The sequence below is a fragment of the Castor canadensis genome, chromosome 3, assembly GCF_047511655.1.
Source record: "Castor canadensis chromosome 3, mCasCan1.hap1v2, whole genome shotgun sequence".
Lineage (NCBI taxonomy): Eukaryota > Metazoa > Chordata > Mammalia > Rodentia > Castoridae > Castor > Castor canadensis.
Window position 1 is genome coordinate 176,483,525 of NC_133388.1, and position 23,393 is coordinate 176,506,917.

General features: G+C 35.3%; 1 protein-coding gene across 1 annotated transcript; it reads left to right on the forward strand.

Annotated features, from left to right (window-relative positions):
* Positions 1-230: 230 nt before the first annotated feature.
* Med30 (mediator complex subunit 30) lies at positions 231-19,264 on the forward strand. The gene is made up of 4 exons (XM_020186943.2): positions 231-559; positions 8,509-8,667; positions 10,434-10,538; positions 18,867-19,264. Exons 1-4 carry the CDS (start codon positions 383-385, stop codon positions 18,960-18,962), a joined length of 537 nt encoding a protein of 178 aa, XP_020042532.1. The 5' UTR covers positions 231-382; the 3' UTR covers positions 18,963-19,264.
* Positions 19,265-23,393: the final 4,129 nt, after the last annotated feature.

Sequence of the window (23,393 nt, forward strand, 5' to 3'; positions counted from 1 at the left end):
TTAGAACGTAGGGTTGAAATTCTAGGCACCGACTCTAGAAATGCCCGAACACCTCAGAGTAAACCCGTCTCCCTCGGGCAAAGCGCGTACCGCCCCCTCTGGCCAGACCGCTTGCTGATTGGCTACTTTACCCGTCCGTCTCTCCTAGCGGAGACGTCCGGTCCAATCCTGCCGGGTTTCGCAAGTAGGTTCCCAGGTCCGCCGAGTGGGCGTGGCCCGTGACGTTGGATGACGCGTTACGCCACGATGGGCGGAAGTGGCGTTCTCTGTTTTGAAATCGACTCGCCCGGGTCTTTCAAGCTCTTGCCCACGCGGCCTGATTTCCCAGGATCTCTTGACCCCCTCGCTTCCTCAACTGGCGGCCTGGGACCGGGGCCGCGCCATGTCCACCCCTCCGCTGGCGGCGTCGGGGATGGCGCCCGGGCCCTTCGCGGGGCCCCAGGCTCAGCAGGCCGCCAGGGAGGTCAACACGGCTTCGCTCTGCCGGATCGGGCAGGAGACGGTCCAGGACATCGTGTACCGCACCATGGAGATCTTCCAGCTGCTGAGGAACATGCAGGTGGCAATCGGGCGGGCGGGCGGGGAGCGAGCGGGGTGCTTCTGGGAGCCAGGGGGCCGTGGGCTCCTCATTTCGAGGGGCCCTTGAGCAACCGCATTGTGGGGTTGCCTCCATTTACACTTAGAAGTGACTCCCTCGTGAGAGGCGGGAGTGACGCTTTGTCACTGGGTTTCTGGAGCATGGAAGCCATGTTTTCTAGATTGAACCGAGCTCCTAGGTACTGTGTAACTGTACCTTTCAAGGTGCAGGTGGGTCGCCCTCCACTTTCCTCTTTAGACGATTTAGGTTTTTTTTTTTCCCCCCAGCAAAATTTCGCCTGGGGGTAATGGCCAAGTTTAGGAATTCATAAATCTGGCTACCAATTTTACAAAAACAACAGTGTTTCCTATATATTTTGGGATAACTAACATGCAGTAAGCTACGCAGATTTTATTTATACCTATATTTGTGAAATCATCACCATAGTTAACAATAGTGAGCAACATATCCATCACCCCAAAAAGTTTCCACATGTTCCTGTGAAATAAATCTTTGCCTTCCATCCTCCACCCCGAATAACCACTGTCTTCTGACATCATAAATTAATTCGCATTTTCTAAAGTTTTTTTTTTTTTTTTTTTCATTTTTCTTTTATTATTCATATGTGCATACAAGGCTTGGTTCATTTCTCCCCCCTGCCCCCACCCCCTCCCTTACCACCCACTCCACCCCCTCCCGCTCCCCCCCTCAATACCCAGCAGAAACTATTTTGCCCTTATCTCTAATTTTGTTGTAGAGAGAGTATAAGCAATAATAGGAAGGAACAAGGGGTTTTGCTGGTTGAGATAAGGATAGCTATACAGGGCATTGACTCACATTGATTTCCTGTGTGTGGGTGTTACCTTCTAGGTTAATTCTTTTTGATCTCACCTTTTCTCTAGTTCCTGGTCCCCTTTTCTTATTGGCCTCAGTTGCTTTAAGGTATCTGCTTTAGTTTCTCTGCGTTAAGGGCAACAAATGCTAGCTAGTTTTTTAGGTGTCTTACCTATCCTCACCCCTCTAAAGTTTTATATAAAGTGAATCACAGTACGCAGGTTTTTTTTGTCTTTCAGTCTATATCAATAGGTCATTCTTGTTTATTGCCTAGTAGTGTTTCATTGTATGAATATATTACAATTTTTGTGTCTGTTTATCTGTTGGATGGGCATTTGAGCTGTTTCCACTTTGCCACCCGTATAAATAATGCTGCTCTGAATGTTTTTTGTTCACACACTTTGTGTGGACATGTTGTTTCATGTCTCTTGGATAGATAGTTTAGGAAGATAATTGCTGAATCATATGACGTATTTCTGTTAAACATTTTATGAAATTTTCCCAAAATTGTTGAGCTATATATATTCATTAGCACTCCTTGAAGGTTCTAGTTTCTCCTTACCCAAATCAACACTTGTCATTGTATGCCTTTTTTGCTTTACAGATACTACTAACCAGTCGGTGGTCTTTTCCTTATCTTCACATTCTTTTAGGAACAGAGATTTTAAGTTTTGATGGAATCCCACTTGATTTGTTCTTTACAGGTCTTGCTTTTGGTGTCATACCTAAGAAATTTTTCCTAAGTCAGAGTGACAAAGATTTTCTCCTATGTTTCCTTCTAAGAGTTTTATAATTTTAGTTTATACTTGTAGGCTTGTAACCTATAATAAGTTAATTTGGGGACCATGGATTACACTGATGAGAATGGGTCTAAGTTCATTGTTCTGCATTCGGATACTCAGTTGTTCCAGCATGATTTGGTTAAACTGTTTTTAATGATTCTTTTTCTTAACACTGTAAGATGTGTCTGTCATTCTTGTTTGACAGGCTAGGAGGCTGTGATTGAGAAAGTAACTTAGTCAAAGCTAGACAATGGTAAGGTAAATTTGAAATCAAGTCTTCAGATTCTTATTTCTATGAGTGCTCTAAGGAGTGTCTTACTGCCTTTTTTTAATAAAGTAGTTGAGATTTTTTCTTTTTTACAAAGTTTTTTTTCAGTTTTGTAGAAATCGTGACCATATCAGTAAGTCAGTGTGAAATATAATAAAAAAGGAATAATATAAAGGTAATCTAAGAGAAGATTAAAACTCCTTGGAAATTATTTTAAAAATGAGTAGATTTATAGCTAAAATGACTAAGGTATGGATTAAATGACATCTCAGAATGTAGCATGCCCTATATTTATTTTTAACCTGCTGTGTAAAAACCACTGAATTAGGACAGATAGACATAATAGCTAAAAAACTTTCAAGTATTTTGGATACTTGGTCAGGTACATGATTATAGGAACAATTTCCTATTTTATAGTTAAAGAAGAATTACCCAACATCATACATGACTCTTCTTAATAACCTTTTATATTGCTGACTTGGTGTCAAACAATGTATATTATTAAAAGAGATGTAATTCAGGTTCGTGGCCTATTCAGAAAGAACTCAACTTTTTCCAAAAAGTATTATCAATAACAGATTACTGGTGAACCTGTATTTAAAGCCAATTTGTAAAGGGCTATGACCGTTATTTGTGTGCTTTGCGCTTTGTGAATTCTGTGATCTGACTTGTCTGAAACCCTTTGGGGCACATCATAATTGGTTGACATCAGCAATAATGTGGCCCTTTATTTCCTAAAACGCTAGAAGAGGCAATACAAGTTGACGCTTTTAACAAATAGGACCTGGTTATTTAGTAATACAGTAGTCTTATCCACAGTTTGTTCCTTGTGGCCCATGTGGTTCAAAAATATTAAATGATTATTTTGAGAAAGCAAGAGACCAAGTTTACCTTTTATTACAGTATATTATTAAAAATGTTTTTGTTGGGACTGGGATTTGAATTCAAGGCTTCATACTTGCAAAGCAAGTGCTCTACCACTTGAGCCAATTCTCCAGTCCATTTTGTTCTGTTTGTTTTGAAGATGGGGGTCTTATGAAGTATTTGCCCAGGCTGACCTCAAACCACTATCCTGATCTCAGCCTCCCAAGTAGCTAGGATTACGGGTGTGAGCCACTGCCACCTGGCTTGTTCTTTTTGTTGTTGTTGTTGTTAATCTCATACTGTCTCTGACAAATTGAACTTTATCATAAGTCTGTATATATAGGGAAGAAAAGCACAGTATACATAGATTCAGTACTGTCCAGTTTCAGGCATTTGCTGTGAGTTTTGAAACATTCCCTGTCTCAGAAGAAGGGAATACTATACTTTTTTTTTTTTTAAAAGCATTGAGATTTAAAATGAACTTCTGTATTATTAATCTGTAAGGGTGAAGTGATATAAAATAAACTGCTAAAATTATTTCTAAGCACTTGTTTTAGTGAAGTGGTTCTTTGTGTATTAGATGTCCTTTAACTGCTTGAGAAACACTGTAGACTCTTTTCTGAGAAAAATGAGCAAAAACCCGCATTTTGAAAAATAATTTAGGGGTATAAAGAGCATCTCCTCAGATATTCCTAAATGCCAGATTAAGATTCCCTGTGAAAACCAGCATAACTTTGATTCTGTTTGTTATCCTTTAAAACTTTTATTTTATTTTTGGATACATGATACATTTAGAATTCAGGAATAAAGCAGGACTTTGCAGTGAACATTCTCCCTCCCATTCCTGTCCACTAGATGCCTAAGCCCTCTCCAAAAGCAGTGCTTGTTAATAAATCTTACTACTGTCTAAGCAAATGTGTGTGTATCTTTTTTTCTTCCCTTTTGCACAGATAAGAGTTTATTACATACACTTTTGTACCTTGCTTTTTTCATTTGGTATATTTTGGAAATTACCCTATCTGTAGAGAACATACTCCCTTTTCCTTTTTATAGTTTATAGTATTCCACTGCACGGAAATACTGCGATTTATTAAGCCAGTTCTCTAATGAGAACATTTACACTGCTTTTAATTTCTTACTATTAGGCTACAGCAAATAATATCCTCTACAAATGTGCAAGCGTACCTATAGACTGAATTTTTAGAGATACCTGATGCGTTTATGTAATTAGATAAATTTTGATGAATTATTCTCCACCAGAGCTTGTATTAGTTTATGCTACCATATCCTGACTGAGACTGTCACAGTGGATTATTATGTTTTTGGATCTTTGGTTGTTTGATAGGTAAAACTGCTACTTTATGTTTTTTCTAGTTTGATTAAGTTTGAGCATTTTCTCATGTATTTATGAATTATTTGTATTTTCTAATTGCTTGTTCATATTATTTGTCTATTCCTCTCTTTCTCTTTCCCTCTGCCCAATTTGTAGGATTTATCTGTTTACATATTTACAAAGAAACTTGCTTTTTCCAGTCTGTTAAGTTGGGTTTTTTTTTCTTTTTGAGACAGGGTCTAACTGTAGCTCAGACTAGCCTCGAACTCACAAAACTTCTGCTTTGGCTTCCCAAGTACTGGGATTACAGGCATGAACCTGGCTGATCCAGTCTGGAGTTTTTTGTTACTGTTTTAGTTTTTTCTGGGTTTTTTTTTGGTGGTACTGATTTGAACTCAGGACCTCACGCTTGCTAGCCACTCCACCAACCCTCTTTTGTTATTGTTTGTTTTAATTTTTTACTGCTTTTGTAGTTTTAAGTAGTTGAATTTATTAGTACTTAAGTGGTACCAAATTCTATTTCTAGTTAAGAAGGCCTTCCCAGCTAAAAAGAATTCTGTGTTTTTGTTTCAATTCTTACATTAAAACTAATAATTATGCATTTGTCCTATTATAAAGTGTAAGGTATTGTTCTAACCTTAGTTTTTCCAGAAGTTTGGTTTGGTTTTTATGGTTTTTTGAGACAGGGTCTCCCTGCATACTCCAGAAGGGTCTGAAACTCAAGTAATACTCTTGTCTCTGCTTCCTGAGTGCTGGGATTACAGTGCATGCACCATAACCCAGCCCAAAAGGTTGATTGAATAATTCATTTTCCTCCTCCATTGCTTCAGTTGCAGCTTTATACAAACAGGCCTATTCTTTGTTGTTTTGTTGTTTTCCACATAGCAGACTCTCTTTTATGTATTATCGCCAGACTTTGTTACATTTTTTTGAGGTACTGTAATGTGTTTAGACTTATTTTTCGTACTTACTCGGCTATTCTTTGTTGTTTATTTTTCTCCATGTAGTTTTGAATCAGCTTTAATGCTAAGATCTGTTTGTGCTTTTATTAGGATCATTCAACCTAGAAAGACCAGACATCATTATGATGTTGAGACTTAGGAAGAACATAAAATATCCTTTTTTCTGTTCCCCTAAGTATTTTATGTTTTCATTATCTTGAGAATTTTAAAGTTCATTTCTAGGTATTATCTTTTTTAAATCACTGTTGCAATTGGAGACTTCCTTTTTCATTTTCTTGTTTTTATAGATGAAAGCGAAGCTATTGTGTTCTTTCTTAATTTTGTGCTCACCTCCTTACTGGATTCTTTTATATTTAGTAGCACCTTATCATTCATTTGTAAATAGTGGTGTTGTACCCCTTCCCCCACCCTTCTCTCATTGAATTGCCAGTGCCTCTAGAACAGTGTTGATTAGTAGCATTGGTGGTCTCAGTGGACATCCTGATCTTAGTGGAAATTCTTCTGATGCTCCATATTCATTATGGTGCTGACTTTATAACTGAGATAAATGTATTATAACATATGGAGAATTTTTATTATTTTTTATATTTAAGAATGGTTGTTGAATTTAGGTTAATGCCTTTTTAGTGACTAGGGGTGTGATGATTTTTACATATATGTATATAGTTTTTCGTCCATGTTCATTAGTAAGGTGGTTATTGATGACCTTTTCAGATAATAGCTGTACATAGTGTATGTCAAGATCCCTTGTGTTACCATATATACTGTGTAACATGGGAACCTCGTCTCTCTCGTGTTCACTGCCATCCTAGCTTCTAGAACAGTGTCTGACACATGAAAGCTGTGCAGTAATTTTCTGAATGCATTAATTCCTTTTTTTGAGAAACTGATATTGTATATAAATTCATATTCAATGCTAATAAAGAAATCTTTAATAAAAATCCTAATATTCAAATTTACTGTCAGCAAATTTTAGGAGGATGATTCTTTGCATTTTAAAAAGATGATGTTTTTCCTTTATAAGATTAATCAAAGCTTCTCTTACATGACACTTCTTAATTTTCTTAAATTTTAAGTGTAGATTTACAGATAAAATAACTTACTATTGATTCAGATTATATTTTAAAACCTTCTGTGTTTCATGATAATAAAAATCTAAGTTCCAGCCTTTCTTAAGTTGGAAATATGGGCAAAGTATCAAACCTAGTAAACACTATAATAAATGTAACAAAGTACTAATGAAGATATGATTATTATATCCTTTATTATCTTTTAAAAAAACAGGGATCCATTTAAATTTCTCTCTGAATTGTTATTTAGTGTCTGTGAAAGTTCATAAATGGAGAGTTCCTAAGGAGAAATCCTACATTATTGGGGGATAAAACCTCAATGCTAATGCCCTTAAAATGTTGTGACTAATTGACCCTTTAGTATTCAATCATATTTCTTTAAGGTGTTATAAAGTGGTTTTTTTTTTTTTTGCAGTACTAGGATTTGAACTCAGGACCTACACCTGAACCACTCCACCAGCCCTTTTTTATGATGGACTTTTTTTTTTAGAGCTAGGGTCTTGTAAACTATTTGACCGGTCTGGCTTCAAACCACAGTCCTCTTGCTCTCTGCCTCCTGAGTAGCTAAGATTACAGGCATGAGCCACCAGTGCCCAGCTATAAACTGTTTTAGGCTTAAGTTTAATGCTATTTTCTTTTAAGCAATTTCAGAAGATTTGTCTCCTTAATTTATAAACCACTATATTGGGATGGGTAATTTGGAAACCAGAAAAGCAAGAAAATAAACTATTAAGTCTATCCCTAGGCTTTAGAGTATGGGCCTTCAGAATCTTTTTTTCATGTTTATGGCTCTAATGATTTTGTGTCGGTTCTTGCTATCTAAATATTGTATCCTGCTTTTTTTCTTTTCATTCCTACCTCATTGTTTCTGAAAAGAAAATAAAAAAGTAAACAGTTCTAGGAAGAACAGACTGATATTCTAGTTATTAAATAATGAATAGCACCTTGACATTAAATCACCTGATTCTAATCCCCAAACTAAGATATGGGTGAACTCCAACAAACTAAAAATCTTGTGTACTAGAAAACATTGTATTTGTCATTTAAACATTAGGATAATTCCATAGATCAATTAATGGGAATAAAATACTATAGATGTATACAAGAAAGGAAGGCTTTATTCATGATTTTTATCCATGCACAAAAAGTGCATATTTAGTTATAAGGTCTAAATAAGAGTCATTTCCATTCATCCGTGATATTTATTATTATTTCAAAGCATAATTTTGGCTTTTTTGATAAAACTCTTGAATTGAAAAATATGTAAATATCCAGAACAGATATGATTATAGTAGTTACTTATAATAATGTATTAATGATTAATGATATCCCAGTACCAACTTATTTGCACACATACCTTCTGTTCATGACTTAAGTAAAACTTTGGCTTTGTATTTTAATATGTGCCTTGAGTATCTTACTTATCAGAGTTAGGGATTTTGAAAATATTTTTGCTACAGCAGCAGCAAACTATTTCTGTTCTGTTAAAAAAAATCCTTAGCTTCACTTTAAAAGAAGAAAACTATATTTTAACTTCCTGGTGAGCTTATCAGCTTGCTGCCTTTATTTATGAGTGATATTAAAGTTGTACATTCTTTTTAAAGGTATACTTCCAATATTAGAGGGGGGAAAGTATTTCAACTATTCAGGGGCTTATCACAGAGTTTCTTGATTACCTGTGAGGAACGGTTGGTTTTATACATTGCTTAAAATTGCTTCTGATTATTAGCTTTATTGCTTTATATAGAAAATACAGATTCTATAGAAAATCTTGATTTGCATTATAATTTTTTTTATTACTTTGTTTTTCCCACGAAGCTACCAAATGGTGTCACTTACCATACTGGAACATATCAAGACCGGTTGACAAAGCTACAGGATCATCTTCGCCAACTTTCTATTCTCTTCCGGAAGCTGAGGCTGGTCTATGACAAATGCAATGAAAACTGTGGAGGAATGGATCCCATTCCAGTAGAGGTGAGTGAGTGAGTGAGAGAGGACCATACCTGTAAGAGGTGAAGTCATGTTGAGACTCTCTTAAATTTTATGTATATTACTTTTGGACAGAAGATGAAAATGTGGTATATATGGGTAGTTCTTTTCACATTAATAATTTCTTATAGACTTTGACTTCCAAGCTGATAGTGATTTTTTTTCAAGTGCTGGGGATCAGGTGATTTTTTTAAATTATTGTCTGTGACAGTTTTTATCTTTGCTGTTAGTATCACCCTTTAATTATTATCAGTGCTTGATTTTTTTTAAGTAGGAGTTTTAAAATGGGTTTCATGAAAGTGCTTTATAGATAAAAGGTTATTTTTCATCATTATTAATATAGATTTTATATGTAACCAGTGGACTCACTCTACTATTTCAAGATGTATTTTCTAAATTTTAATCTTGGGTCATAAATATATCTAGTCAGCTGGATATATGATATTTCTGTAAGTGACCTTGTCCTATTGACGAGTTTTATCTACCACACCAAACATAGCTGAGAATCTTAGATGTTTTCCCACTACCTGTAAACAACAATTTTACGTAATTAGAGCTTCAGCATGTAAGAGATGACATGAGAAAGAGTTAATCTGCAAGAGCCTGGAAATAAATGGTCAAAGATGTGAGAAGATCAGAAATGGGGTCCATGTTGTCAGATGCTGTAGAGAAGTCAAGGAAAGTGGGAAAGCAGAACTGTCCAGTAGATTTTCCTGGACAAAAATTGTTACATGTGAGTATAGCTTCAGTGAAATGGAAGTGGCATGAAGTAAAATCACACTGGATTAAAAATTAAACAGGAAGGAACTTTCTGGAGCCAGCCATTGGATATCAGATTTTGAACAAATGAAGATGGAAAACAAGAGAGGAAAGTGGGATAGAAGGAAGGATAGTTTTAGGGAGCTTTCCCATCTAAATGGAAGAAACTGGAAGATGACGGAGAAAAGTGTAGGGAGAGGTTGGGAAAAGGAAGAATAAATGAAGATGGTACCATAGGAGAGAGGAAAGGAAGAAAGTGTAGATATAACTGTAAGTTTATCTTTGTCCCAAGAATGTGAAGAAGTTTGACCAGATGATTCCTAGTGTGACCATTTAGTCTGGCTTGTTCTTAATATAAGATGGTAGAGACTGGATGATCCCTGAAGCCTATCACGTTTACAAGGGATTTCATCAAATGAACTTCATCTCAAGCTATACATGTTTAATTATAATTCTCTTTGAAGTTTTGTTGCTCTATACAATTTTTGTCCTACTAAAAACATTCTTAACTTAAAAAGTTAAGACAAACAGAAATTCACAGACACTGAAGTTTTAGTTGGCAAGCTAATGATATTTATATAATGCACATCCGTGAAGTTTCTTTCCTTCTAGTGTAGATGAAGGAAAGACTGCCATATATATTTCAATAGACTGTATCTCATGGGGGCAGTAATGATATCTTATTTGATACTAGTTTTTCAGTGTCTCAACCCAATGTCTAACCATGAAAAAGTTCATTGAATGGGTAGGGCATTATTTAATATGTGACAACCAGTGTTACAAACTTTTCCAAAGGAAACCTGAAGGGTAATACAGAGAATGCATTGGAAGGATAACCTTCTAAAACTGTTGTTTCAGACTGTTCCCTGAATTGAAATTTATTTTTAAACAATTAGAAGTATGAAAACCAACCTTAACCAGTCTCTGTACCAGCCTAATGGTAATATTTTAGACCATATTTCTTGGTTCTAACTCCCTTTCATCACTGATAGCAACTTATTCCATATGTGGAAGAAGATGGCTCAAAGAATGATGATCGGACTGGCCCACCTCGTTTTGCTACTGAAGAGAGACGAGAAATTGCTGAAGTGAATAAAGTGAGTTATTAGTTGTACATTTTATATTTCAGGATTCTTGATTTTTGATAAAAATTACTGAGGAGTTTAATGGAACTGAAAAACATAATTTGAATTATAAAATTACATGAAGTTGTTTTTGTGGCAAACTCATCCTGTTTAGAATACAGCCAAGAACTAAAAGGTAAGCAGAAATGCTGCCTGAATGGTCAGGAGAGAGATCACAGAATTCATTCCATGACGCTCATAGCAGAACTCCATCGGCACTCAGTCACAACCCATTTACTTTCTCCTAGGCAGAATTCTACCTTGTGCCTTACAGCATATTTGGAGTAGCAAATGAGAAAAATTTATAAATAGGAAATGTGAATGTCTCAACACATGAGTTAGAAATTGCAAGAGTTATGAAAGCATCATCCTACCCCATCCCCCAAAAAACTTTGACAGGAATATATTTATTGTTAAATACTTTTAAAAGGTCAGAAGATAATGTTCAGATGATTCTCATGAGACATATAATCATAGGGAGAGTTGTCAGTTCATTCTATGGTGGAAACATGACCTAAGCTTACTAAAACCTAGCAAAAATAGGGACAATAAATGAGACTACCAACCTCTTTCTTCATGTACACATGCAGATCACCTTCCTGACATTCTTAATCCTAGTTAATGGATTTCATCAGTGTACTAATAATCCACCTTAGCTAAAGAGGCATTTCTGAGGTATGTGAGGGTAATCCAATTTATATACATTATACAGAAAGTAGTTAACCTTGGCAAAATTTGTTCTCAGATGTCTAAAAGACATTTAATATAATTCAGTACTAGTGGCTGATTCAAATATTACTTAAAACAACAAGATAGTTTCTTTTTGGTTTTTTTTTAACTTTTTATTTTAGATAAATAACATTTCACACAGGTAAAATACAGAAGTAGTCCTATTAAAAGCAGATATAAAATAAGATGCTCTACACCACTATGTTTAATATTTTAGAAGATATAGCCAGTACAGAATAATAACAAATAAGTGTTGAAAAACAGGAGTTATAATAGAATTTACAAGCTTGTTAGAATGCTCAGAGAAAGTCATTTGATAAACAACTCAAGTCTGTAAGAGTTCAATAAAAGCTTAATACAAGATGAATAGAGCTCTTATAATACTCTAGACCAATTAGATTATAAGACTCCATTCCTAACAAGAAATATTAAGTAGATAGGAATTTTATCAGTGATACATGTGACTGACCTTAATAAGATACATAGAGGAAGTTTTGAATAATTAAAAAGAATACATAAAGATCTTGGGAGAACAATAAATAGAATAATGCCAGTCCTGGTTACTTCATGGTTTTAATACAGAACAGTTCAAACCCAAATAGGACTTCCTTGAAAGTATGCAAAAATGATAGGATTTGATTTTGGGGACATGGCTCAAGGGGTAGAGCACTTGCCTAGCATATGTGAGGGGTCCAAATCCCCAGTACTGCCAAAAAAAAAGTTAGGATATTAGTGCAATGCCAATTTAAAAAACCTCCAATTAAGATCCACATGGCATTTTTTCTTGCAAGTATGTAAAAATATCAAAGAAAACTCTGTATAAATAAGAGTAATAGTGCTGGCAGAGTGGCTCAAGTGATGAGTGCCTGCTAGCAACCATGAAGCCCTGAGTTCAAATGCCAGTACTGCCAAAAGAGAAAAAGAGTAATAAAGCAGAATTCTTTGCCTCAGAAATTAAAATCTAATATGAAGCATATTAAAAGCAGTAGGTAACCATGTGATAATGACACAAGAATAGACAGATCGAATAAAATAAGCCAGAAAAACAGCCTTCCTATTGACGGTAATGGTTTAGTGTGACAAAAGAAGGGTTGCATGGAAAATTAATCTCTAAAAATAGAAAAGTTGGGGAAAAATTAAGCTAGATTTATATTACAGAGCTGAAAAAAAGATCTGCAAGCCAAAATACTGAAAAATATATTTCAAAACTCAAGAGAAAGAAAAAAAGGTGGATAGATTTATAAAATAGGATAAATTCATTTTTAAGGTAAAATACAGATTAGGAAGACTGTCTCCAGCAAATGTGGCAGTAATCATTGACTATTACAGCAAAGAATTCACAGCAGGAAATTGGTAGGGGATGAGGAGGAGATTGAGAAATTTAATTTAGATCTTAAAAATAAGTGCTGTTTAGTAGCCTAGAAATAGAAGTCTTATACACATGTGTGAATTTACAGCCTTGTTTTGTGCTTATATTCCTGAGTTCTCAGCTGTTGTGGCTCAGTTTCACAGTCAGTAAACCTCCTTCCTGTTCCCTAGGAGGTTCTCAGCCATCTTGGTGAGGAGTGCAAGTTCAAGTTTGTGGAGCAGCTGGGGTTCTTCCTAGTGCACACACCTCTTTCAGCCATTCCTCCACTCTTCATCCTCGGGCCTCACTTGGTACCTTTGACATGGTCACTGTCTCGGTTCGTCATGGCGGTCAGTCCCATGCTCAGTGGCATTCTCCTGCATCCCCTGGTTTGTAGTTTCCTCAGGAAGCCATGGACCACTCTTCCCTCTTAAAATGCACCCACTTCATCTGCTCTCACCTTTCTGATCAGATTTTTTTCAGTAAACCGAATGGTATTTCTGGAAGTCTGTGTGTTTATGTAATAAGAGTCAATATGCTAAATTTTGTTTTCTTATTTATACTTCAAGCAGTAAGCCAGGTTTAAGTGTTTTTGACTTCAGGAAAACAGGTTTTAGTTATATTATTGAACCAGAGGTTATCACAAAGAGACAAGAATCAGTTCAGATGTTTTAAATTCACCATATTCAAAGCCAAGCTCTGTATTTTATGGGAATTACTTCTTTAAAGAGAATTTAGTGAAAAGTCTCTTTTCTTGAGTGGCAGGAAGGAATACTCATCTGATGGCCTGAGCGCTCTCTCTCTTACTTCCTGTGTTTGGAGAAAGCACTGGAGAATAGGTGATGAGCCTCTAATTCTTTCCTTAAAAAAATGTGTAAATTGCATGATAAAAGCGAGAGCACACAGGGAGGGGTGAGGATAGGTAAGACACCTAAAAAACTAGATAGCATTTGTTGCCCTCAACGCAGAGAAACTAAAGCAGATACTTTAAAGCAACTGAGGCCAATGGGAGAAGGGGACCAGGAACTAGAGAAAAGGTTAGATAAAGAATTAACCTAGAAGGTAACACACATACACAGGAAATCAATGTGAGTCAGCTCCCAGTATAGCTATACTTATCTCAACTAGCAAAAACCCTTGTTCCTTCCTATTATTGCTTATACTCTCTCTACAACAAAATTAGAGATAAGGGCAAAATAGTTTCTGCCGGGTAGCGAGAGGGTGGGGGGGAGAAGGAAGGGGTGGGGGGAGTGTAAGGAAGGGGGTCGGGGGAGGGGGAGAAATGACCCAAACATTATATGCACATATGAATGAATAAATAAATACTTAATACTTAAAAAAATATATATAAATTGAATGAAACATAAATTCTCAGTGTTATCGTAGTAATCTTAGTTAGCACTGATAATACATTGTGTTTATTCTTCTCCAACTTCCTTAAACCCTCTACTTCCTTTCTAGAAATACAGGATTAATTTTTTATAATATGGAGCTCATGATCCATTATTTATATATTAATATGTACATATAAATTATTTATTTTTTATTATATTTTGCCTTAGTTGCACACGAATCTGAGTGTTTCTTTGAAAAGTATATTTTAAATAGCTGCCTGTAGATAAAATATCCTAAGCTAACTATTTAATCACATGGATGCTATTAAAAATCTAAGATTCTTTAATTTCATTTGTCAAGTACTTATAAATATCTATTTCTAAATTTAGCTTTTTGACAGTCCTTTGTCTATTATGTAATCATACAGTGTTTTTGTTTTTTTGTGTGAGGTTGGGTCTCACTGTGTAGCTCACACTGTCCTAGAACTCACGTTCCTCCTACCTCAACTTCCCAAGTGCTGGTATTGCAGGCATTTTCCACCATGCCCAGCAATCAGTGCACATTCTTATTGTGCATATAATAGTTTGCTTTTTTTTTTTTGTCAGTTAATATACTTAGTGGAGAGGGTAGAACTTTAAAATTCTCCTATTCTTACGGCTGTGTTTGTAGTCAGCTTTCTGTTACTGTAAGAAATATCTGAGATAAATCAGGTTAAATAGAGGGAATGTTTATTTAAGTTCACACGTTTGAGGGTTTCAAACCATGAGTTGGTGGGTCCCCTTGCTCTGGGCCTGTTGCATGGTAAGAGTGCATGTTTTGGAGGAGGAACACTCACCTCAGTGATAGGTACAAAAGAGGGAGAGAGGAAAAGACTAGAATCCCACGGTCTCTTTGAGGGCACATCCCTCTGACTAAAACATCCCACTTGACCCTACCTGTTAAGAGTTTCCACCACTTCCCAATAGCAGTGCCAGCTGGGGCCAAACCTTTAAGACATGGGACTCTGGGAGTCACTTATCCAAACCATGGCAGCTAGTAACACTAAAACATTCAAAATATTTATTACTTACTATGGTACAGGTATGAAAGTGAGTAACTTTTAATCATATCCATGTCTTTTTTTTTTAATATTAAAAGACAATATATTAAACAAAAGGCACCACTCCTAGCTTGTTTTTTTGCAATGGGACTCACTAACATTTTTGCCTTGGCTGATATCTTATCTGTGTTCCTCCCAGTCTCTACCTCCCAGGTAGCTAGGATTGCAGGCATCCACCACCACATCCAGCCCCCATGTCACGTTTTGATGAATCTTTACAGAAACAAAAATATTACATCATATTTTAATAAGTTGGCATTTGATTTTATTAAATAGCTAAATGTGTTTTATGGATCTCTGTAATTGATACTAAAATTACGTTTTTACATTCAATTAAAAATACTCAGAATTTTCTTATGTTTCTTGTTATTTTAAATAAGTAGATTTGTAGACTTTATTTTATCCTCAATTAGTCATTTTCAGATATTACTAACATATTGTATTGAAATTATACAGATAAGTACCTTTCATTTTTCTTCATATATCCTGGATTCCTTAAACCCTGCTACCCAAGAAAAGGATGAATTCTTGCTTCAGACTATGCTTTGGAGACATAAGAATGAGTTTTATTTTACATAAAGCTATTCTGTTGAAGGTAAAATGAAATTGATAGGTGTAGTGGGTACTATTTACGGGGCTGACATATAATTGTGTCCAAGCATTTAAAAATTAAGGCATTTTTGATCAAATGTCACAGCCTTTGTATGAATATTCAATTACATGGTATGACTTAGTATAAACATATTTTGTAAGTATCTACTCTGCTTGCACAGTCACCTGTTAATGTAACAAATTATGCACAGCTGATGGATTTTGAAAATAGCAGCTGTCAACCTCTGTTAAAATCAATCAGTGGCAAGATTATATATATTAAATCCTATATCGTGTCATGAAAATTTATTTACAATGTAGCCACTAATAAGCATAACTGTCAGCTTTGCTGCTGATAGTCCCATGATGTGTTTTGACTGTAGATGTTTTTACTTGTGTGCTAATTTTTTAATGTAAAACCTTGTAGCATCTTTGAGAGAAACTATCCAAGTACCTAATAATATATCGTACTTTAAAAAATTGCCTAGATTTCCGTATTATCATGAAAATACTTTTTATTTTTTGGTACTCTACTTTTCAGAAATTTATCAAGCTTTAAAAAGAAAAAAGTCTATAAGAATTGTATTTACAAATGAGCCTTCAAAGTAGTCTTACTGGAAGATGTTGCATTCATTCCAGGGACACTGCCATTTTTGGAGCCATCTGTAGATCCCTTTACTGATTATAAAGTCAGTTTATAACCACCTCAGAATATAACGTTATTCCTTCTAGTTACTCCTTAATTTTTACTGAAATCTGGCAACTGAGCTCTTTCACTGGACTTAGTCTTGAAATGGTTTTCAGCTGTTCCTAAAATGTAAGTCCCTTCTTCCCTTCTCTTTCTCCTTTGTCATGGCACGGTTTTGTCACCACTGAAGAGTTCATCTCTTCTGCTGCAGTTTCATCATGTCTCTTGCCTTTCAAGAGTTTTCATGAGTCTCATTGCCACCATTAAGCCTAAGGCGTCCTTCCACTTTTTGTTCATAAACAGTTTGGCACCCAAACAAAGATATTTTTGTTTTCTGACCTTTTTAATCAGAGGCAGTGTCTGTCTTTTGGAGTTCCATAACTTCAGATGTTTTCCCTCTGCCATACTTCTTACCAGGTCTGGTTTAGTCACATATACACTGTCTTCCTCCTACTTGATGTTGAAGTGCTAAACTTTTGAAAGTAATCGTATTCAAGAGAGGTTGCAACTTAGTAGTTTGAAAAAAAAATCTGTTTTTTTTAATTGACTCACAATATTGCTCTACGTTTTACTCTTACACCAGTAGCTCTTTTTCACATCCCTCCTGAACAGTTGGAATTGTGAGGGAAATCGTTGTAACTGATGTATTTCACAAGTAGGAGTGATGACTCAGAGATAAGATAGATTTTAGCAACCATAAAGAGCAGCCATCTTGGAATAATTTCACAATCATGAAGTAGTTCACTAAGACAAACTGACTGGTTTTCATTGTGTGACTGTATTGCTGACTGTCATCTGTGTGTGTACAGAAAGTACAAATGGAAGGGACCTTAGATTCTTAACCCATTTCATACACAAGAAAACTAAAGAGAAGGAAATTTAACAAGTTGGAGACCAAGTTAGAACTGGAATAGAGCTTGCCAGCTTCCCAGACTAGCACTTCCTTACATTCCCTTACCTTCCTTGGTGTTGCTTCCACCCTTAATGTCCACCAAGGAAGAAGTGTCAACTTCTTGAAAAGGCTTTATAGGCTTAATATTTCCTAATTTGTACCAGATATCTGTGTTGACTTTGCTAAGTAATACACATATCGTGACAAAACTTAGAAGATCAGTCCTCTGAAAACTGAGCAGTCTGAGAAACTAGAAGTCTTAATTGTGTCTCTTTCCCCAAAGACTGTGTTAAAGTGAGCCTTAGAGTTAAGCCCTGTGTGCTGTGCATGTTTATCTGTGTTGTCCTACTTCTGTTTTCAAGTATGAACTAGTTTTTAATATTACTGATTATTAAGTTGTAAATTGTTCTTCTATTTCTCAGTGAGATGGTTTTGATGTTTCTTTTTAGCTACCTTCTTTCTATGACTTCTAACTCTACAGAGAAGTAATATAAGCAATTTACTTAATCTTAGTTTGCTTTTTAATGAAATCAAAATTAAGATTTTTTAGACCTCTTAAAATGAGCATGTGCTAGTTTACTTGGAGATAGTTTAAAATAACCTTAAAAATAATTTAAGTGTTGTATCTCTAAATGTTTCCAAAATATTATTGAATAATTTTTATAAATTTTATAACTAGTATACACTCTAACCAAAAGCTCTCTCATTTTACCTGTTTTACCTAAGCAGATATTTGTTACATAGGACTTGAAGAAAGGATACTTAAGAAGTTTACGAGGCATAGTCTAGCAGATCCCAAGAACAGAGATGCAGAGATGCATGCCACATGCATTCCAGGCATGCAGCAAACCTCACTCCTGACGATGATTGCATTTGGCACAGGGCCATTTTGTTTTCAGTTTTTAGAATTGGAAGTAGGTTGCACCACATGCTATGGGAAATAACTTCTGCCACATTTCTTAAAGACTAATTGCATGAGGCATTGTATTTTTATTAAACTTTATTTTTTATATTGAGAGTTTATATTCTGTGCTTACCATTAACATTTGTTGAATGCTTGTTTACATTCCAGGCCCTTGTCTCACTTTATTCGAATTAAATCATTTAATTTTCCTAAGATAACTCTTGTGAAGTAGTTTCAGTTATTACCTGCAATGTTCTGAGGTGAGGTTAAATAATTTGGCCAGTGTTCCTCATTTATTTTTACGGAACAAGCAGAGTATCTGAGCACCAGAGAAGCTGGCTCAAGTGTGTGCTACTAGCCATTGTGTTCCATTGCCCTTAGAAGATCTAAACAATTTGGTTTTACAACAATTAAATGTTTAACTTAATTCTTTGATGATGGAGGTGGAGGGGTACAGAGATGGGTGGAGGATACTGAATCGGAATTGGATGCCTAAAGAGAGTTTTTGAGACCAGAAAAGGATTGAGACTTTCTGCCCTACAGGATTGTTTAGCTTATTTTCTGTCTGGATCATTAAAGTCCCAACTTATGACATTTTAATCTTCTAACTTCATGGTCTATATTTCATGTACCATTTTTGATAAATTCTTTAATCTTCTAACTTCATGGTCTATATTTCATGTAACATTTTTGATAAATTCTTTTGTTTCTGCAGAAACTCAAACAGAAGAATCAACAGCTGAAGCAAATTATGGATCAGTTACGAAATCTCATCTGGGATATAAATGCCATGTTGGCAATGAGGAACTGAACTGATATTTAAATTCTCTGCTACACGTGTTATGTCATTATTTTTTCTCTTAAGTATTTTTCCCTTTGGAAGCACTATTTATTTATCTGCTTTTATTTTAATTGCGAGAGCTAAAGTTTCTTCTTTTACTTTGTGGTTTTCCATTAAAGTATTCAATAACTGCTTTTTTCTAATGCCATTGATTCATTGAAAGATTATTATAATAAAATTTGATAGGGTTTGTGTTTTGGTTAATCTTTGTGAATTGAATAATTGCTTTTTAAAAGCAAAATAAACTACTGTAAATAAATTTTTTAATTCAGCCAATGGTTTTGCTCATTTAATTACCCTTTTAAAAGAAAATTAAAATTTAAATATTCTTGCTGATTTGAGTATCAACATCAATCAATCTGAGACGCAAATTAATTGAAATTAAAGATATATGTTACCATGTTAGCTCAATTTTTAAAATTCAGTTTATTCTCAAACCAATTAAAATGAGAAAGTAGTTTATTGCTATGAAAGTTACTTTTATTATGTCTTCAAGTATTTGGTTATAATTGAAATGATGTCTGTAAGGGAGGAAATGTAATTTGAAGACAGCACAAAGTAAAGTCACAACTTTGTGTTACCTATCTCAGGTGGCAAGGGACAAGCCAAACTGTACAGTCATCTTTAGACTGCCAATTTTGTATTTGTCAAGGCAGTTCTGAGCAAGCCCAGTGTTAGTGGGATGGAGAGTTGACTCCGCTCAAAGGGAAGCTCTTCAGAGCCATAGAACAGAAGTAAAGATATATGGATACTGACAACTTCTATAACAAAAAAAAAATGTTTTGACCTACAGTTCTGGTGTTTCAAATATACTCAGCTACTTAGATCATTTAAAGAGTCACAAATTCAACTCTTGGAGGGAATGTGGTAATTGTGTCCTTTGAGCCTTGATAGAGGATATAATGATTATAGAGATAATCAATGATACTGATTGTTATGGCTACATTGCTGCAAATCAGTAGTCCCAAATTCTGGAAAGGAGGGCTAGTTTGCCCACTAACAAGTCTACTTAAGACCAAATTATGAGCATTTCAACTTTTTCTTGAGGGAAAGCATGTTCACAGATTGAAGAACAAAGAAAGGTGAACTCAATTGTAATGTGTGTGTCCTTGGGCAAGTTAATCTGTTTTCTCATCTGTAAAATGATGAGATTAGTTGTCTCATATTCTAGGTTAGAATTTTGGTTGCAGATGTTAGAAGCTCAGTTCAAAATTAATAAAGCCTCAAAATGGATTTATTAGTTCCTGTAGTAAGAAAAGATGGTAGAGAAGAGCTCAGAATCAGAAATGTGAGAACCAAGGCTTCAGGGATTGGAGCCAAGATTTAATGCCTCCAAGATTTTTATGTTCACCCCTAATTTCTGCTTATCCCTGATCCATTCCCTGTCACTAAAGAGAAGCTTTCTCCAGATGGTAGGAAAGATTGCTTTCCACTGTCTTACTTTGACATCATTTCTGTATCCTGGCCACAGAGGCTGTACTGCTTTTCCACCTCTAAACTGAAGAATCCTACAAGACTCAGAAAAGCTTCTGTAATATAACCAACCAAGGCAGCTGTTATGTAAATGCATAGTATGACAGGACAACCCAGGTTGTAAACCCATTCCTGTGGCCAGGACTTGAGTTTGGGAGTCATGGAAAAGTGTACTGTGCAGGTAACAAATATTAGAAGAAAGAAAAAAAAAAACATAAGTTCAAGAAAAACTGATAACCACAGTCTACTCAGATATAATAGAAGGTATTCAATCTTCAAAAATCATATACAGAAGACCAATTCCATCATTCACCATCACAGAGACATAACTAGTCTTTTTATTTATTTTTGTGGACTTCTGTGCTAACATTTTTCTTTGCAGCTGTTTCTCTGCAGCTGTTCCAATTAATTGCAGTGCTAGCTTGTCAGGTCTTGGCTGGCCTAGGTTAAAGCACAGATAGGAAAGAGCTAAGAAAAAAATGAAAGCTTTGGCATTCTGGTAAGGATATAATGTTTAAAATGATTTGGCAATCAATGGCCTTAATCATTCAGACAGTAGATCCCTTGGCACAATTACAAGCCAAAATGTGTTAACTTGACATTTTGATGTAGTTCCAGCTTGAGAAATGTATTTTCTTTACTGAAATTCCCACTGAAGTTGAAGCTAGACAGAGGCATTTTCAGCTATAAAATGTGTACTTATCCTGAAGCCTCAAAGTGTTTGTTATCCTAAGTAGTCTTAAATTTGTCTAAAAATAATTGGATGCCTTAAATTTTTGTGTAGTCCTTTGAACACGAGGGCATCAAGGAACAGTTGTTTTAGCATAAGTTGAAAATACTCTTGTGTGAGGTGGGGTGTATGTGCTTTTAAATATGATAATCTTGAATTTCTTTCACATTCAAGAATTATTAGATTCATTTCATATTTGTAGAATTGTTTTTTAAAGTTTGTATAGAATTGACACTGCACTGATGTAAGTTTTTTTCAAAAATTTCTACTGTCACCAATGTGTAATTTGCATTCCAGAAACTTCTAGAAAATTGACAGAGATAAGGTAAACCTGTTTTCTCTATACTTTAAAATCTTGATATAATGACAGAAAAACACAAGACCACCAAGTGGCAGCTACTGTTTTAACTTTTTCAGATATTTTTTTGAGCAGTACTTTTTAACTTCAGCATGCACAAGAATCTCTTGTGTGTATTTTTGTATTTTTAAAAGACTCACTCTTGTTATCCACGTTTATACTACTAAGAGACATAAAATTTACCACAAATATACTGAATCAGAATCTAATAAAATCTGCATATTTAACAAGTTTTCTAGGTGGTCAGACACTGGCACTGAAAAATACTCAACTATTCAGTGAGAGTTGTATTTTCATATGAAAACTTTAAAAATAGCAGTAGTGATATGAAATGAATGACGCCATATTTAGAGTTGTGCTCTTTTGGGTATTTAAAAATTATATTCTGTATCGGCAGTTCTCAACCTTGGCTGCACATAGAATCAACTGGGGAAATATCAAAGTTCCCTTTGCCAAAGCCACATCCCAGACCAATTAAGTCAGAATTCTGGGGTGCAAGCCAGGCTTCGATGGGCTTTAGAGCTCCCATGTGACTCCAATGTGAAACCAAGGTAAGAGCCATTGCTCTGTTTAGATTTGTAGGCATGGAAAGAATCTTGAGGGATTTTTTTTTTTCAAATATTTAGAGCAAAGAACTTTAAGAAGTCAGAAATCTGAAACCTAACTATACCTACAAGTATAGTGTTTAAGGATTCTGTTAGGTGTTAAAACAGTAAGACCCTCACTTGTCATCCAGGTTCATGCTAAGGGACACATAAAAGAGAATGCCATATAGTGGACAATATTTTCAAGCGGAGTCAAAAGGAAGACTTTGGTCCTAATTCCACTGCTGAACAGACCATATCTTATTTTCTACTGATAAGATGCCACACATGAATTTACAATTTACTTGTCTAACCATCACTTACTGGTTGCTTACAGATTCCAGGTCTGTATAATAAGATTCAGGAGCCGAGTGTACCAAGATGACAAGGACACTTTGCTCAAAGACTCTAGGATAGTCATGGTACTTCACATCACAAATGAGATGTCCATCAAACAATCCAAAGAACCAGTGAAATGCTTTTATTCCATTGAAACTTAAGATTTTAATGGTACCTATATAGAAGATACACAAACTCACGTTAGAGGTTTCCTGTCCCTGGAATACCTCACAAAGTATCTCTGTGGTTAAAAAGTTAATTGTTGTATGTACCCAAACTTGTAACATTCTAACTTTGGATAAAGATACAAGAAGGCAGTGCTATAAAAATGTTCAACTCCAGAAGATGAGAGAGTAGCACAGCTTTAATTGCAATAAGGTGAAGGAAATAGTTTTCAAAACAGCTTTGAGAGGGGGAAGAAAGTCATTTGTGAAAGCACAGTACCTAAAATCTGCAGATGGCACAGCTAACAAATAAATCAATTAAAGAATGCAAAGTGTGAACAGAAACATAAATGTGAATTAAAACCATACAAACTTCAAGTTGTATATGAAGCAAGTATTTTAACCACTGGCACTAAAATTTTAAATTGAATTCTCTGATGAAACAGAAAGCTGGTATAATTGCCTGAGTAAAGGGTGGGTTGAGAATTACAGCTGGTGGGGAAGAAAATAAATGTGCTCTGTGTTTTGAATAGACAGTAAAAGTATGACAGATGAATAGAAAGTGCTTGCCAAAGTACCAACAATAGTCCAGGTGAGAAATAACTAAAGCATAAAACAGTCTCCATGGCAGAACTTGAATTAAGTAGTAACAAGTTTTTCTCCCATGATTCTCATCTTGATGGAGTCCTACATGTGGTTTGATCTTACCAATCCATACAAAGTTGGAGACAGTCTGATGCCCTAGTGAAGTCA

Coding starts and splice junctions, on each gene's coding strand:
- Med30 (XM_020186943.2), top strand. CDS start 383: ATGTCCACCCCTCCGCTGGCGGCGTCGGGGATGGCGCCCGGGCCCTTC. Junction 560..8,508: donor AGCTGCTGAGGAACATGCAG/GTGGCAATCGGG, acceptor TTTCCCACGAAG/CTACCAAATGGTGTCACTTA. Junction 8,668..10,433: donor TGGATCCCATTCCAGTAGAG/GTGAGTGAGTGA, acceptor CATCACTGATAG/CAACTTATTCCATATGTGGA.